The sequence below is a fragment of the Lampris incognitus genome, chromosome 5, assembly GCF_029633865.1.
Source record: "Lampris incognitus isolate fLamInc1 chromosome 5, fLamInc1.hap2, whole genome shotgun sequence".
Classification (NCBI taxonomy): Eukaryota; Metazoa; Chordata; class Actinopteri; order Lampriformes; family Lampridae; genus Lampris; species Lampris incognitus.
Genome location: NC_079215.1, coordinates 39,326,805 through 39,345,643, shown reverse-complemented (window position 1 = coordinate 39,345,643; position 18,839 = coordinate 39,326,805). Strand labels below are relative to the sequence as shown.

Here is an 18,839-nt window from a genome sequence, read left to right as displayed (position 1 = left end):
TTCTTTGTTGTAACAATGCTTCTTGGCAATAAATCGTATACCGTTGGAAAGCCTGTTTATTTCCCTTTTAAATGGTGCCACATTTGTAAGGAACATCCATTTGTGGGATGAGCAGCAGAGCTGAGTATGTGGGTTGCGCCCATGAAACATTTGCCAAATCTTCTCTGCCAATGCCAAACAGCTTATTTTGCTGTTGCTATTGACTCTTGTTTTGAGCTTCTGGTACCCCAGGTGCTGACAATCAGGTGCCTGATATAAGATTTATTGCCGAGAAGCATTGTGACAACAAAGAAATAATCTACCAAACACAAATTCCCTTACTTTTTGTGCTTATATATATATATATATACATTCATTTCAAAACTTTATTGCAGACGCAGGGTCCATAACAGACAAAGACAAATAGGTAAAAGACAAACCCTAGACAATACATAGAGTAATCACTATAAAATAACACAAATGGAACAAATCAGTGTCTTATAAGAAGGCCGCTATACCAGTGGTCCCACTGCCGGGATTGGTAGCATGTGACACTGAATCTTATATTAGTTAAACCCTTGATGATTACATTATCAGAGTCACTGAGCCGGCAAATAAATTTATACATGAGATTTCTTAGAAGAGCCTGAAAGGTATTGACTCATACAGCCACAAACATTTCACTTGCACTACACCATCTAGGTCTTTTTAGCAGTATTCTCATAACATCATTATAAGCTAATCGAAGCTTTTGTAAGCTTGCTTTTTTATAGTTTGACCACAGATGTGCAGTATAAAGTGGTGTACAATATGCTCTGAACGGAGACATCTTCACACTAACTGAACACACACCAAACTTGCGTGACAGAATGTTTGCTTGTGCATACATCATGCCGCATTGCCTATAAATATCATCATCATCTGTCATTTGTTCAGTAATATAATAGCCAAGATATTTCACCTTATTACATACCCCAAGATTATTATCAGACAATTTAAAATCAGGAAATTTTAGATGATTGACCTCTTTGGTTCTGCAGATCATGACAGCACTCTTACTAGCATTGTATTTGATATCATGCTCCACATCATACACACAACATATATCAAGGAGCTGCTGGAGACCAGCGCTACAGGGACTAAGAATGACAAGGTCATCTGCATACATGATATGACATCAAGGTATTACCAGTGTTACAGGCTTTCAACTGCTTGGACAAATCATCAATATGTAAATTGTAGAGAACTGGAGACAGAATTCCCCCTTGTCTGACACCATTGCTAACCCCAAATGGGGCTGGGGGAAAAAAATATATAACTTTGTTAAAAGAAACACCCAATGGCAGGGAAAGTGCTCAACAAATAAGGAGCAAAATAATCTAGTAGCTCAAGTAAATTCTTTATGAAACAGTACAAGCCTGTTTCGTGCCATAAAGCTTATGGCATAAGCAATCCTTATGCTTATGGCATGAAACAGGCTTGTACTGTCTCATAAAAAATTCACTTGACTCACTGGATTATACATATATTGACAAAAGTATTGGGACACACCTCTTAATCATTGAATTCAGGTGTTTCATTCAGACCCATTGCCACAGGCGTATAAAATCAAGCAGCTAGCCATGCAGTCTGCATTTACAAACATTTGTGAAAGAATGGGTTGTTCTGAAGAGTCAAGTCAAGTCCTCAGTGAATTCAAGCGTGGTATACTGTTACAGGATGCCATCTTTGCAATAAGTCAGTTCGTGAAATTTCTTCCCTGCTAGATATTCCACGGTCAACTGTAAGTGGTATTATTGAAAAGTGGAAGCGTTTAGTAACAACAGCAACTCAGCCACGAAGTGGCAGACCACGTAGAGTCTCACAGCGGGGTCAACGAGTGCTGAAGTGCATAGTGCATAAAAGTCGTCAACACTCTGTTGACTCAATAACTGCAGAGTTGCAAACTTCCTGTGGCATTAACATCAGCACAAAAACTGCGCCGGGAGCTTCATGGAGTGGGTTTCCATGGCCGAGCAGCTGCATGCAAGCCTTACATCACCAAGCACAATACCAAGCACCGGATGGAGTGGTGTAAAGCACGCTGCCACTGGACTCTGGAGCAGTGGAAATGTGTTTTGTGGAGTGAGGAATCACGCTTCTCTGTCTGGCAGTCTGATGGACGAGTCTGGGTTTGGCAGATGTCAGGAGAACGTTACCTGCCTGACTGCATTGTGTCAACCGTAAAGTTTGGTGGAGGAGAGATAATGGTATGGGGTTGTTTTTCAGGGGCTGGGCTAGGGCCCTTGGTTCCAGTGAAGGGAAATCTTAATGCTTCAGTATACGAAGACATTTTGGACAATTCTATGCTTCCAACTTTGTGGGAACAATTTGGGGAAGGCCCTTTTCTGTTCCAGCATGACTGTGCCCCAGTGCACAAAGCAAGGTCCATTAAGACATGGTTGGGTGAGTTTGGTGTGGAAGAACTTGACTGGCCTGCACAGAGCCCTGACCTCAACCCCATCAAACACCTTTGGGATGAACTAGAACGGAGATTGCGAGCCAGGTCTTCTTGTCCAACGTCAGTGCCTGACCTCACAAATGCTCTTCTGGATGAATGGGCAAAAATTCCCACAGACACACTCCAAAATCTTGTGGAAAGCCTTCCCAGAAGGGTGGGAGCTGTTATACCTGCAAAGGGAGGGGGGGGTCAACTCCATATTAATGCTTATGGATTTAGAATGGGATGTCATAAAAGCTCCTGTAGGTGTAATGGCCAGGTGTCCCAATTCTTTTGTCCAATAGTGTATATATTGTAGCGAATTCGGGGGGCAATTGGGGTCATTACAATATGTATATGTCCACAGGATGTTGTAATGAAACCTTCAGTGTGGAAAAAAAGAGCTCAACAATTCAGGAGCAAAGATATATTTTATCGTTCAAAGTTTTTGCCATTTATCAACTTTGAACTATTTTATATATCTTATCTGAACCGCTTATCCTGCTCTCAGGGTTGCGGGGATGCTGGAGCCTATCCCGGCATACAGGTGGGGTCTCTCCACCTGCCACCTGGTGGCAGGTGGAGAGACCCCCTGGACAGGCCACCAGTCCATCACAGGGCGACACACACACACACACACCCACACCTAGGGACAATTTAGTACGACTGATTCACCATACCTACGTCCCTTTGGACTATGGGAGGAAACCGGAGCACCCAGAGGAAACCCATAATCTCCCTCTCTCCCTTTTTTTGCGCAGCAGCAGCAGCAGGCAGAACAGATTACAAGCATGAAACGTGAGTACCCAGACACTCTACTCATAATTTCAGCAGATTTCAATGGAGCAACTCTGAGAGATAAATTTACTAAATACAGACAGCATATTACTTACAGTACCAGGGAGGAGGGGACACTCGATCACTACAGACAAAAAACCCAATAGCAAAATTAATCAAACCCCAGGTTAAAATTAAAAGAAGCGCAAATCAAGTCAGTTATTTGTAAGCTATTTTTATTAACTTTGTTTGCTGGCCACATGGTGACCACTGTATTCTGACGCACGAAAAAGTGTCAGTCCCTAGGTGGCGCCATCTGATCAGTTTTGAAAATACAGGAAAGCAAACCCAGGCAGACGTTGTATTCTCCTACAATCAGTAATTATATTGTGCATTTGAAGACATCTTTATTGACATGTAATCACAATATGACGCTACTCTTTCATGCTTTCATTAAAAATTTTGAATTTTCTTTCACACTTACACTACCGTTCAAAAGTTTGGGATCACCCAAACAATTTTGTGTTTTCCATGAAAAGTCACACTTATTCACCACCATATGTTGTGAAATGAATAGAAAATAGAGTCAAGACATCGACAAGGTTAGAAATAATGATTTGTATTTGAAATAAGATTTTTTTACATCAAACTTTGCTTTCGTCAAAGAATCCTCCATTTGCAGCAATTACAGCATTGCAGTCCTTTGGCATTCTAGCTGTTAATTTGTTGAGGTAATCTGGAGAAATTGCACCCCACGCTTCCAGAAGCAGCTCCCACAAGTTGGATTGGTTGGATGGGCACTTCTTGCGTACCATACGGTCAAGCTGCTCCCACAACAGCTCAATGGGGTTCAGATCTGGTGACTGCGCTGGCCACTCCATTACCGATAGAATACCAGCTGCCTGCTTCTGCTCTAAATAGTTCTTGCACAATTTGGAGGTGTGTTTAGGGTCATTGTCCTGTTGTAGGATGAAATTGGCTCCAATCAAGCGCTGTCCACTGGGTATGGCATGGCGTTGCAAAATGGAGTGATAGCCTTCCTTATTCGGAATCCCTTTTACCCTGTACAAATCTCCCACCTTACCAGCACCAAAGCAACCCCAGACCATCACATTACCTCCACCATGCTTAACAGATGGCGTCAGGCATTCTTCCAGCATCTTTTCATTTGTTCTGCGTCTCACAAACGTTCTTCTTTGTGATCCAAACACCTCAAACTTGGATTCATCCGTCCACAACACTTTTTTCCAGTCTTCCTCTGTCCAATGTCTGTGTTCTTTTGCCCATCTTAATCTTTTTCTTTTATTGGTCAGTCTCAGATATGGCTTTTTCTTTGCCACTCTGCCCTGAAGCCCAGAATCCCGCAGCCGCCTCTTCACTGTAGATGTTGACACTGGTGTTTTGCGGGTACTATTTAATGAAGATGCCAGTTGGGGACCTGTGAGGCGTCTGTTTCTCAAACTAGAGACTCTAATGTACTTACCTTCTTGCTCAGTTGTGCAACGCGGCCTCCCACTTCTTTTTCTACTCTGGTTAGAGCCTGTTTGTGCTGTCCTCTGAAGGGAGTAGTACACACCGGTGTAGGAAATCTTCAATTTCTTAGCAATTTCTCGCATGGAATAGCCTTCATTTCTAAGAACAAGAATAGACTGTCGAGTTTCAGATGAAAGTTCTCTTTTTCTGGCCATTTTGAGCGTTTAATTGACCCCACAAATGTGATGCTCCAGAAACTCAATCTGCTCAAAGGAAGGTCAGTTTTGTAGCTTCTGTAACCAGCTAAACTGTTTTCAGATGTGTGAACATGATTGCACAAGGGTTTTCTAATCGTCAATTAGCCTTCTGAGCCAATGAGCAAACACATTGTACCATTAGAACACTGGAGTGATAGTTGCTTGAAATGGGCCTCTATACACCTATGTAGATATTGCACCAAAAACCAGACATTTGCAGCTAGAATAGTCATTTACCACATTAGCAATGTATAGAGTGTATTTCTTTAAAGTTAAGACTAGTTTAAAGTTATCTTCATTGAAAAGTACAGTGCTTTTCCTTCAAAAATATGGACATTTCAATGTGATCCCAAACTTTTGAACGGTAGTGTACATCATCAAAAAAAGACATAAAAATGTCTTTCACTTTCATCTTTATAGTTTGGTAACATTTTTAAAAAGAGCCAGTGTTCAGAGTCAATGTTCAGACTCCTAACGGGAGCAGCCAAAAGTATATAATAGTAGTAGTAGAGTCAATGTTCAGAGGTCCAAGGGCAAGTGTGTCTGAAATTTGTCGGTTCATGTGAGACGGCATTGCCCAGGGCTGAATCAGTTCAGCCAGGGGTGGAGCAGCGCAGCGCCAGCCCCCAGCCCCAAGGTGGGTCGTTCTTGGGGATGCTTTGACAGATACTTCTGCAGCAAATCCTGGCAATCTGGAGAAAAGACAAGGACCAAACAACCACATACAGTGCGTGCGTGGGGGTGGGTCCTGCTCGCATGCGTCCAAGTTTGCATATTGTGGCGAACGTAGAAGCAACGACAAAGGTGACCTTACAACCCTTTTATTGAACTCACACAGAAACAAAAACTTACCGAAATGTGACACGATACATGGGGGTCATCAACTCGACCAACAAAGTTATTCAGGGTTTCAGTTACAAGGTTACACAACACTACAGACTGACAACTGCAATTACACCACAACAAATCACAATCACATAAACACATAAAACCACATAAAACACTTACAAAACATTTAATAACAACTGACAATCTGCACGCAGTGCCTGATGGGTAAAACAGGACAATTGGCACAATTCTGACGTGGTAGCAACTTCGCTACATTACCCCCTCCAGCGTGTCGCCTGTCCTCAGCCGACAACAAAGTCCCTATAGCGAAGGGGAAGCCGTCTCCGCCGCCGCGGGGGCACGGGTCCCTGTTCCCCACTGTCTGTCCGGTTGGTAGGGCCTGTGGATGTAGGAGGGACCGTCCCGGGTGGGCTAAACTGATCTACAGGTTCTTCAGCCAAGGGGCGGTAAGGTGACAAACAGTCCCGGTGCAGAACTACCACCCGCCCCCGGACACACAGTTTCACCCGGTACACAACATCCGAAAGCTGCTCCAACACCTCACAGGGCCCCATCCACTGGCTGGCGAGCTTGGGGGAGACTCCTCTCTTCCGGGTTGGGTTGAAGACCCACACCTTTGCTCCTGGGGTGAAGGAGCGGCCCTGACAACGAGTGTCATATGCCCGCTTTTGTTTTGCACCTGCCTGTTCCTGATGCTGCCGAGCAAACTCATGTGCCTCGGCCAGACGTTGTTGGAGGTCCCGCAGGTACTCGAAACCGGGTATCTTGGGAAGGTCAGTACCCGGGGGCGTGCCAAAGGCTAAGTCCACAGGGGTCCGCAGTTCTCTCCCGAACATGAGCGCGGCCGGTGTACACCCAGTACTTTCTTGTACTGCCGACCGGTACGCCCACAGGACCAGGGGTAGATGACAGTCCCAGTCTCGCTGGTGCCGTGAGGTGACAATAGCGAGTTGTGTGGTGAGCGTTCGATTGAACCTCTCCACCAGTCCGTCGCTCTGGGGGTGGAGGGGCGTTGTCCTGGTCTTCTTCACCCCCATGCGTTGACACACCTCAGCGAATACCTGTGCCTCGAAGTTCCGCCCCTGATCGCTGTGTATTTCTTCGGGCGCACCGAACCGACAGAACATCTCACACACCAGTCGCTCGGCTGTAGTGGCAGCGCTCTGGTCTGGGACCGCATACGCCTCAGGCCATTTGGTAAAGTAGTCCATGGCCATAAGGACGTACCGGTTTCCGTTGTCTGTGGTGGGAAATGGGCCAAGAACGTCCACACCGACCCGTTCCATGGGGGCCCCCACCTGATATTGTTGTAGAGGGGCATGGGAGCGTCTGGTTGGTCCTTTCTTGGCAGTGCAGGCATCACGACAGTGCACAAAAAGTTCAGTGTCATGCCTGCATCCAGCCCAGTAGAACCGTTGGCGCAGTTTGTTCAGCGTCTTTGCCACCCCATAGTGACCTGCCCCCACCGAGCCGTGGGCTGCCCGTAGCACTCGTTGGCGCCAGTCCTTGGGCACCAGAAACTGCCACACACTTCTTCCCCGGCCCGGCGCTTGCCAGACCCGGTACAACAGTCCATCACGCCGGGCCAAGGTGGCCCACTGGGAAAAGTAGGCCTTGGTCTCCACCGACATGGCAGAGACAGCTTGCCAGTGGGGGCGTGCCTTGGCGTCGACCCACTGTCCCACCCTGGCCAGGGTGGGATCACTATCCTGCGCTGTTTGCCACTCCTGCTTGTCCATTGCCATCAGCCACGCCTCCTCTGGCTCAACCTGCCGCGTGGTGGACACTTGGAGGACTGCTCTGTCTCGCTCCTCTTGGCGCTCACAATGTCTACAATCCTTGCAGGGACGACGAGAGAGGGCATCTGCATTGCTGTGCAGGCGCCCAGCTCGGTGCTGGGTCTCGAAGTCGTAGCTCTGCAGCTCCTCAATCCACCTAGCCACCTGGCCTTCGGGCTCCTTAAAGCTGAGCAGCCAGATCAGGGCCGCATGATCCGTCCGCAGGAGAAAGGTCTGGCCATAGAGATAGGGGCGAAAATGATTGAACGCCGCGACCACCGCCAAGAGCTCGCGTCGTGTAACGCAGTAATTGCGTTCAAGGCGGCTCAAGACACGACTGTAGTAAGCCACCACTCTCTCTCCCCCAGCAACTTCCTGAGACAGGACGGCCCCCAGCCCCACATTGCTGGCGTCTGTGTCCACGATGAAGCGGCACTTAGGATCAGGAAGGGTGCAGTGATCAAGGCAGTGCGGAGTCGGGCAAAGGCGGCTGCACAGTTGTCGTCCCAGTGGAACTCCCGTCCCTTCTCGGTGAGACGGTGTAGGGGACTGGCAATGGAGGCAAAGTTGCGGACAAAACGTCGGTAGTAGGAGACGAGCCCCGTGAAGCTGCGCACCTCGCTGACGTTTCGCGGAACTGGCCATTTCTCGACCGCCTCCACCTTAGTAGGATCAGGGGCCACGCCCTCTGCCCCCACCACATGGCCAGAAAACTTGGTCTCACGTCGAAGGAGGTTGCATTTCTTGGGGTGCAGGCGCAGACCTGACGGAGGTTCTCTAGGGCCAGCTCGAAGTCAGCGGCATGAACCAGAAGGTCATCAAGGTTAACCACGCACCGGTTGCGGGGAATGTGAGCCAGCACCCTCTCCATTAGTCTCTCGAATGTGGCGGGGGCATTGCAGAGACCAAAGGGCATCACACGAAACTGCCAGAGTCCCTGACCGATGGTGAAGGCCGTCTTGGGTCTGGCTTCTGGTGCCAGCTCCACCTGCCAGTAACCGCTCCGTAGGTCAAGTGAGCTGAACCACTGTGACCCTGCGATGTGGTCCAGAGCGTCGTCAATGCGGGGCAAGGGGTAGGAGTACTTGCGAGTTGCATTGTTCAGCCGACGAAAGTCCACACAGAACCTCCAGGTGTCATCTTTCTTTTTGACCAGGATGGCAGGGGCGGCCTAAGGGCTATTGGATGGCTCTATCACCCCAGCCGCAGCCATCTCTAGAATCATCCGCTCTGCAGCTTCACGCTTGGCAAGCGCTAACCGGTAGGGTCGCAGTCTAATGGGTGGGGTTGTAACAGTGTCGATTGTGTGCTGCACCAGGTTGGTCTGGGTGCACTCCTCTTCACGTGCAGCGAAAATCTCAGCAAACTGTTGGAGCAGGTCTTTCAGCTGTTGACTCTGCTGAGGGTCCAGCCCTTCACTGCTCCGCTGATACAGATCCTGGATGGCGGCAAGTGTCCGGCGAGGGTGTCTGAGGAATGGTAGCCTCAATGAGGGTCGTCGTCATTGTTGGTGGGCTGGGCAGTGTCGTCATCCCCTCGGTTGGCAGTGGAGGCGGCGGCGGCAGGGTGACAGGTGGAGTTGGCTGGATGTGGATACATCCTACCTTCCTCTCTGGACGGCGCCGGAGGGCCAGGGTCTCTGTGCCAAGGTGAATGGCATTACTCGACACATCGACCAGAGCCCCCCAGCGAGTCAGCAAATCTAGCCCGATGATGCAAGGGTCTTGTATTTCAGCCAACCAAAACTCGTGGGTGGCTGCAACTTTCCCTGCCCGCACCTGCAATGCTCTCTTCCCCAGCATGCTGGTTAGTTCCCCAGTCACAGTTCTGACTTTACAGGTGGTGGGCCTCCACTCTGTCTCTGGCAGCACCCCTGGACGCACAATGGAGATGGTGGACCCTGTGTCCACAAGGGCCCAGCAGCGGTGTCCACCAATGGAGCAACAAAGATAGAGACCGTGTGCGTGGCCCACTCTGCCGATCTGGGAAGAGTTCTTAATGGGGGATATGGTCGGTTGGCTGGGTAGCAGTCTCCCCGCGGTGCCACCCCATTCTAGTTTTCCGACTGGGGAGTGCTACGGCGTCGTGGTGCAGGGGCAGGGCAGTCACGGGCCTTGTGCCCCGCTTCTCCACAGCGGTAGCATGGATCACGAGGCGACCAAGGTCTGAAGGGTGGTTGGCGTCGTCCTGGTTGCTTTCGGCGTGGTGACGGACAAGCCTGGCAGACGACCCCTCTTTCGACATCTCCTTCATCTGCGTGGACCTCAGCCTGACGCCCTCGGGGTCTTGGTTGGTTGTGTGGGGCCATCACAGCCTCCACCCTCTCTGCCTCTTCCAATGCAGTCTTGAAGGCTGTAGGTGCCGTGATGCGGAGGTGCTCCTTCAACCTCTCTGGGGTGAACCCCTGGATGAAGGCACTCAGGTTTAACTCGTCACGAGCTGCTGGATCAAAGGTGGGGTAGCCACGATGTGCAAAGAAGTGCACGTCTGCTGCATAGGTTCCCAGGGTCTCGCCCTCTTGGCGGCGCCGGCGGGCCAGTCGGTCTCGCATGCTGTCAGTAGAGACCCGTTGACCAAAGCGTCGGTCTAAAGCAGCGGCCAGTGTCTCGTAATCCTGCTGTTCTGACGGCATAAGGTCGAGCAATACCTGCAGCGCATCCCCTTCGAGCGCCAGGGCAACATGAGCAGCAGTGTCTTGGGTGCTCCACTGGTTGTGACTTGCTACCAGTTTCACTTGAGCTAGGTATGGCTCCAGGGCTGTGATGCCCGCATACCGTGGGAGCTTGAAGATGCTTGGGGATGGCAGCATCACATTAGCAGGGGGTGCTGGGGTTGTAGTGACGTTGGTCAGCAAAGTGGTGACGGTGACCGGTGACGTAATGGCGGCGGCCGGCGGCGACATGGCGGCTGTTGATAGTGGATGGGCCGTGGCCGGCACCGGCGATGAGACGACGGCGGCTGGCGATGACATGGTGGCGGCTGGCGGCGGCATGGCGGCTGTTGATAGTAGATGGGTGGCGGCCGGCGCCGGCAATGAGACGGCGGTGGAGACAACGGCGGCCAGCGATGACATGGCGTCGGCATGATGGCTGTTGAAGTCAGAGTAGGCCGCGACTTCTCGGCGGCAGTTGCCGCCTCCGAATCGCTGAACCGGCCGGCCGTGTCGGGTCCTGAAGGACTGGGGGCGCTGGCTCTGTCCGCCCTTCCTCCGCGGGACATCTTCTTCCGAGCGGCGATGCTCTCTCCCCGGGAAAGCTCTTTTTCCAGACACTCGATGAAGTCCTCAATCTGCCGGTGTTCTACATCGAAGCATCTTCTTGACATTGCTATCTTCGATTTGTGGGTATTGGCCGCAATACCACTTCTGACACCAGTGTGGCGAACATAGAAGCAACGACAAAGATACATTTTGCAGCCCGTTTATTGAACTCACACAGAAACAAGAACTTACCAAAGTGTGACGCAACACATGGGGGTCATCAACTCGAACAACAAAGTTGTTCAGGGGTTCAGTTACAAGGTTACACAACACAACAGAATGACAACTGCAATTACACCACAACAAATAGTAATCACATAAACACATACAACCACATAAAACACTTACAAAACATTTAATAACAACTGACAATCTGCACGCAGTGCCTGATGGGTAAAACAGGACAATTGGCACAATTCTGACGTGGTAGCAACTTCGCTACAATATGTTCATCTTACATGGGCACAGCTCGTCACTGATGTCAGGTTCATCAAAGAGAATTTCCATTCTGCTGCGGAAGGGGTGATGTCCAGACGGAATATCGTATAGCAAAACACCCAGCTGCCACACAGTGCATGGACCTACACTGTAGATAGCAAACTTGGTCCATTCTGGCGGAGTGTATGCCTAAAATACACATAGACAGCGAGAGAGAACTGTAACTTTAACGATAAGTACTTCATAATACTCAGACGTCCAGCAGAGAAGGATGAAGACATGGGCAAACTTCAAATAAAACAAACTGAACTCAGGAAGTGTACCAGAGAACTTCGTATAAAGTCCCTCATCCAGCATACAGCCGCAACCAAATTCCATGAGCTTGAGACGTGGGGTGCATAGGCGGAAATCCCGGGGGGGGTCTTGTCCCCCCGCCCCCCCATCCTGGGAAAAAATTGATATATCCCCCCCCCAATATATCGCTATAAACATAACTATGTAATTTCAATAATATTAATAATACACAACGAAAGCACATGTGCTGATTATAGACACTTAATAGTGCATATTTAAGTTTCAAAAGATCGCGATCCCCCGCCCTTTAGATCACAATGGTTTGATCCACTCCCACTGCGCCCTCCTCCTCCTCCTCCTGAGTACTACAATGGTGTGGGAAATCTAACAGTCTTTCTTTGGTGGCTAACATTAACCTCCGGTCCAGTAAGTTATTCAAACAAATGATATGTTAGACATTTCTTCTACCACTCAATACAATAAAACACATTTATAATTGTGACCAGTCTTCATTTTCGCTGCATTGAATAACAGGTCACTCTTTATGTTAGCTAGTGGTTAACTGACGTTTGCTAGCTAACTTAGCTAAGTTACAGTGGTATCAACCAATGTTTGTGGCTGTTTGAAATTGAGAGAAACTAGCAATGCAATTATGGTTCCTCAATATACATTTAACATATCACAACGTAGGCTATGTGTTACAGCAGTACTTTTGGTGTCCCCCTCAGGAATTGCACTTGAGAAAATTTCACATAATTGTCCCCTCGAAAGTTGATATCAGATTTTCGTCCCTGGTGGGGTGTCTGTGGTCGTTTCCACCAGGATGTTCTGCAATTTGAGGTCCCAATGTAGAACTGATCTGGAGTGGACTCCTTTCATCATACCCACTAGCTGCTTCATTAGAGTGGACACAAAGCAGTCAGTCAAGTTAACATGATTTACTAAGTGTATTTCCACTCTATTTCCACTCTAATCAACAATTATATAACAATCATGACAAATGTAAACATACTATAACAGAAAAAAGAAGAAGTCCCATTTTATCTTTCATGGCAAGAACGCCACCATCTTGCATAACTATAACCTGTGACGTCATGGAATGGTTGGCTTGGCTGAGTTCAACAGATACAACTAATACTACTACTACTACTACTACTATTGCCACTTTTAGCTGCTCCTGTTAAGGCTTGCCACAGCAGATATCTGTTTCCATCTCCTCCTGTCCTCTGCATCTTCCTCTGTCACACCAGCCACCTGCCTGTTCTCCCTCACCACATCCATAAACCTCCTCTTTGGCCTTCCGCTTTTCCTCTTCTCTGGAAGCTCCATATTCAGCATCCTTCTCCCAATATACCCAGCATCTCTCCGCCACACATGTCCAAGCCATTTCAGTCTTGCCTCTCTTGCTTTATCTCCAAACCGTCAAACCTGAGTTGTCCCTCTAATATACTACGTACATACTTGTTCTTAATCCGGTCCTTCTTTGTCACTCGAAAATCTTAGCATCTTCAACTCTGCCACCTCCAGCTCTGCCTCCTGTCTTTTTGTCAGTGCCACTGTCTCCAATCATTCAACATAGCTGGTCCCACTACCATTTTGTACATCTTCACTTTAATTCTTGCTAGTACCCTTCTGTCACAAATCACTCCTGACACTCTTCTCCACCAACTCCACCCTGCCTGCACTCTCTTCTTCACCTCTCTTCTGCACTCCCCATTACTTCAAACAGTTGACCCGAAGTATTTAAACTCATATGCCTTCATCACCTCTACTCCTCACAACCTCACCATTCCGTTGCCCTCCCTCTTGTTCAAACATATGTATTCCGTCTTGCTCCTACTGACTTTCATTCCTCTTCTCTCCAGTGCATACTTCCACTTCTCCAGGCTCTCCTCAACCTGCACCTTTCTCTCGCTACAGATCACAATGTCATTCGCAGACATCATAGTACATTGAGACTACTGCCTGATCTCGTCCGTCAACCTGATCATCACCATTGCAGACAAGAAACGGCTCAAAGCCAATCCTATATGTAGTCCCATCTCCACCTTGAACCCATCCGTCATTCCACTGCACACCTCGCCACTGTCACACTTCCCTCATACATATCCTGCACCACTCCTACATACTTCTCTGCAACTCCTGACTTCCTCATACAATATCACACCTCCTCTCTCGGCACCCTGTCATATGTTTTTTCTAAATCCACAAAGACACAATGTAACTCCTTCTGACCTTCTCTATACTTCTCCATCAACATTCTCAAAGCAAACATTGCATCTGTAGTGCTCTTTCGTGACATGAAACCTTACTGCTGCTTGCTAATCATCACCTCTCCTCTTAACCTACCTTCCACACCCAGCTTTATCTATCCACCAAGCCTACCTCCGCTCTTCCACCCACTCCCCTTTCTGACTGCTTACTAGAAATTAAATCCTGGTTTTCATACCACTTCCTCAGACTTAATAGTGATAAAACTGAGGTCCTCTTAGTAGGTACTAAATCTGCTTTGGCTAAATCTGATAGTTTCCCCCTAACTATTGACAATTCTATAGTTCCTCCCTCGCCTCAGGTTAAAAGTCTGGGTGTCATTTTGGACAGCACATTATCTTTTAAAGCTCACATCAACAATGTTACTCGGTCTGCATACTTCCACCTACGCAATATTAATCATCTTAGCCCATCACATACACCTAACAGCACTGCCATACTCATTCATACCCTGGTTAAATCCCGTATTGACTACTGCAATTCTATCCTCTTTGGGCTTCCCCTCAAGTGTCTTCACAAACTTCAATTGGTCCAGAATTCAGCTGCCCATATTATTACCAGAACTCCTTCCATAGATCGTATCACTCCTGTTCTTCAGCAACTCCATTGGCTCCCTGTTAAATACCATATTGACTTCAAGATACTGCTTCTCATCTTTAAGGCCCTTAATTACCTAGCTCCTTCATATCTTTCTGAACTCGTTCATAACCACATGCCCTCCTGCACTCTCAGATCCACTTTTGCTCCCCAGCTCACTACACCATTGGCCCGCTTGACTACCATGGGGTGTGGAGCCTTGAGTCATTCTGCCCCCCCACCCATGGAACTCTCTCCCAGAAGACATTCACAACAGTGACTTGCTTTCAACCTTCAAATCCCATCTCAAAACGTACCTTTTCAAACTGGCATATTAAGTCTGATCCACGCTTCACTGAGTTTTGTGCAGATGATGATTTTATACTTATCTGTTGTATTAACTTTTTATTGTCTACCCCGCTTTGTTTTGATTTGATGCTGTCTGATACAGTGCTGCTTGTTTTTTTAACTGTGTTTTGTAAGGTGTCCTTGAGTGCGCTGAAAGGCGCCCACAAATAAAATATATTATTATTACTACTCTTTCCCATATTTCCATGCTAAGGCTCATCAACTTTATACCTCTGTAGTTGCTACAGCTCTGCACATCACCCTTATTCTTGAAAATCTGTACCAGTATACTTCTTCTCCATTCCTCAGCCATCCTCTCACTTTCCAAGATTGTGTTAAACAATCTAGTAAAAAACTCTACTGCCATTTCTCCTAAACACCTCCATGCCTCTACAGCTATGTCATCTGGACCAACTGCCTTTCCACTCTTCATCCTCTTCATAGCTGCCCTCACTTCCTCCTTGCTAATCCGCCGCATTTCCTGATTCACTATCCCCACATCATCCAACCTTATCTCTCTCTCATTTTCTTCATTCATCAGCCCCTCAAAGATCTCCTTCCACCTTTTCAACACACTTCTCACTTGTCAGCACATTTCCATCTCTATCCTCTTCACCCTTACCTGCTGCACATACATCCCAGCTCGGTCCCTCTGTCTAGCCATTTGGTACAAGTCCTTTTCCCCTTCCTTAGTGTCTAACCTCTCATACAATTCACCATACACCTTTTCCTTCGCCTTCGCCACCTCTCTCTTCACTTTACACTGCATCTCCTTGTATTCCTGTCTACTTTCTTCATCTCTCTGACTATCCCACTTCTCCTTTGCTAACCTCTTTCTCTGTATACTTTGCTGTATTTCCTCATTCCACCACCAAGCCTCACTGGCTTCCTGCCTCTGCCCAGATGACACACCAAGTACCTTCCTAGCTGTCTCCTTCACTATTTTTGCAGTAGCTGCCCAGCCATCTGGCAACTCTTCACTACCACCCAGTGCCTGTCTTAACACTTCCCTGTACTCTACACAACAGTCTTCCTTTTTCAACTTCCACCATTTGATCCTTGGCTCTGCCTTTACTCTCTTCCTCTTCTTGATCACCAAGGTGATCCTTCGGACCACCATCTGATGCTGCATAGCTACGTTCTCCCGTCACCACCTTGCACTCTCAGTGCCTTTCAGATCATGCCTCTTACATAAGATATAGTCCACTTGTGTGCACCTTCCTCCACTCTTATACGTCACCCTGTGTTCCTCCCTCTTCTTGAACTACGTATTCACCACAGCTATTTTCATCCTTTTCGCAAATTCCACCACCATCTGTCCTTCCACATTCCTCTCCTTGACACCATACCTACCCATCACCTCCTCATCACCTCTGTTCCCTTCACCAACATGCCCATTGAAGTTCGCTCCAAACATCACTCTGTCCCCCTTGGGAACACTCTGGACCACTTCATCCAACTCACTCTAGAATTCTTCCTTCTCCTCCATCTCACACCCAACTTGCGGGGCATATGCGCTGATAACATTCATCACACAAAGGGTGATCAGGCTTTTGCTTTTAGAGCCCCCAAGCCATGGAACTCTCTTCCTGTTCAACTAAGACAAACGAAGTCTCTAGCTTTTAAATCTCAATTTAAAACTTGTCTTTTCATGAAAGCTTTTAAAAATGTTTGATATTTGCTTTTATTTATTTATACTGTTTCTAGTTTTACTCTTACTTATTTGGTCTTACTCTTATTTTTGCCTTGTCTGGTTTTATTTCTTTGTAAAGCACTTTGTAACATTGTTTTAGAAAAGTGCTATATAAAGTTATTGTTATAATTATTATTATCATCACACCTTTGATTTCTACCTTCATACTCATCACTCTGTCTGACAATCTCTTCGCCTTCGACACACTCTTGACATACGCTACCTTCAGAAATACTCCTAGGGCGTCCGGGTAGCCTAATGTTCTATTCCGTTGCCTACCAACATTGGGATCGCCAGTTCGAATCCCCGTGTTACCTCCGGCTTGGTCGGGCGTCCCTACAGACACAATTGGCCGTGTCTGTGGATGAGAAGTAGCATGTGGGTATGTTTCCTTGTCGCTGCACTAGTGCCTCCTCTGGTCGGTCAGGGTGCCTGTTCGGGGGGGCGGGGTAACTGGGGGGAATAGCATGATCCTCCCATGCACTACGTCCCCCTGGCAAAACTCCTCAATGTCAGGTGAAAAGAAGCGGCTTGCGGCTCCACGTGTATAGGAGGAGGCATGTGGTAGTCTGCAGCCCTCCCCGGATCGGCGGGGTGGAGCAGCGATCGGGGCAGCTTGGAAGAGAGTGGGGTAATTGACCGGATACAATTGGGGAGACCCCATTTCGCCTCCTATTTGCACCATGGTAGAAGAGTTGGAACCCACCTCCGATACTCCTCGCCTTACTCCATTTCCATCTGGTCTTTTGCACACACAGTATAGTATCTACCTTCCTTCTCTCCATCATAGTCAGCTCTTGACCTTTACCAGTCATAGTGACAACATTTAAAGTTCCGACTCTCACCTCCACACTCCTACCCTTCCTCCTCTCCCGCTGCCTCTGGACATGCCTTCCCCCTCTCCTTCTGCTTCGCCCAACAGTAACATAGTTTCCCTGCTGGTCAACGGTACTCAGGCTGTCGTTGGTAACCCGGGCCTCGACAGATCCAGTATGAAAAGTTCCGCATATTTGATTTAGCAAATGCTTTACGCTGGATGCTTTTCCTGACGCAACCTTCCCCATTTATCTGGGCTTGGTCGGTACTTGATCTATTCGCCCTACTGGATGTGCTCGGGGTCCTGCGACTATAGATGACATCACTACTTCACGCATTATGATTAGGTAGGGGCTTGGGTAGGGGCTAGTTCCGTTTAGGAACAGCGGGAAACAGTAGATTGGGGGGGGGGGTCCTGAGCTTGCGGCCTCGCTCGTTAGACGCAGCTCAGGCCTTCGGCCCTCGCACCTTTAATAACCAAATCTATGTCAACGTGGATTGTAAGAAACACACAGCTACATAACTATAAAGCTAGCGTTAAACAACACTAGCTAGCAACATAATCCATGACGTCATATGTAGTCGAAGGACCCCGAGTCGTTATTGTTCACGAGCAGAAATGGAACCCACACCTGTCCGGCACCAAGAACGCACTGGCTTGTGCACCCTCAGTGGCTGGGTTCTTCAACAGATACAACGGTAAAAGATAAAGTTGGAGACTGAGTAGCCACAGGACAGAAGAAACCAAAAGAGAGACCACTATTGTATTTCTACCGGATGTAAAAATGTGTTTTACAGGGTTACAGCCAAGGACGAAACATGCAGTCCATTTTCATAAACTGCTGCTGAAACAGTGCTGAATCATTTCTGTACTGTCAAAATTCTTAATTATGTCAAGGTGCGTATGCATTTCAGCAACATTCCGTCCGCATCCCCGTTTGGATCAGCAGGGTCTCAACGCGCGCCTCATCTGAATAGATAGGCAGTCAAGCGCTCCGCGATGTAACTGCCAGGCGCTTGACGTGGTAACAATGGAAACGGCCTCAGTGCACTACTGCATCCCTGCCAGCACTATATTTTATCTATAGGCTATAGCAACGTATTCCAATAAATCTTCCAGAAATACTTAAAAACTAGAGTCTATAACCAAATAACATTACACACACAGAAAGGATCCGTCTCTCGTCCATTTTATGGGGTGACACTGCGCGTCGCGTAGAAAAAAAGTGTAAGACAATTCAACTCCGCCAGCGGGCGGGCATGTGCGTGAGACGAGCACGACCTCGGCAGTTTCACGGGATTACACCCACTTGTAGCGCCACCTGACAGATTGCCTGCGCCTCCCTACCTGCCCGCTCACCTCTCGTTGAAAATGTTATTATTAAGGCGCGTCAATCGCTCCCCGTCTGAAAAGACCATAAATCGTGGAGCTGGTGCTTAGGGGCGAAGAGAGGGTCGGCAACACTACCCAATGTCGCTGTTACCCACCGTATTGGAGGCCATGTGCTGTCAGGTGGCTGGTCTGGACCATGTACTGCGTGGTTATGCATCA

General features: G+C 48.1%; 1 protein-coding gene across 1 annotated transcript in view; it reads right to left on the bottom strand.

The window, feature by feature from the left end:
- Nucleotides 1-18,839, bottom strand: part of haspin (histone H3 associated protein kinase) — a 56,288-nt gene that overhangs the window by 28,549 nt on the left and 8,900 nt on the right. Inside the window, 3 exon segments of the mRNA XM_056280509.1 lie at nucleotides 7,872-8,024; nucleotides 8,027-8,358; nucleotides 8,361-8,787. Of these exon segments, the coding sequence (XP_056136484.1) occupies nucleotides 7,872-8,024; nucleotides 8,027-8,358; nucleotides 8,361-8,787 (912 nt within the window).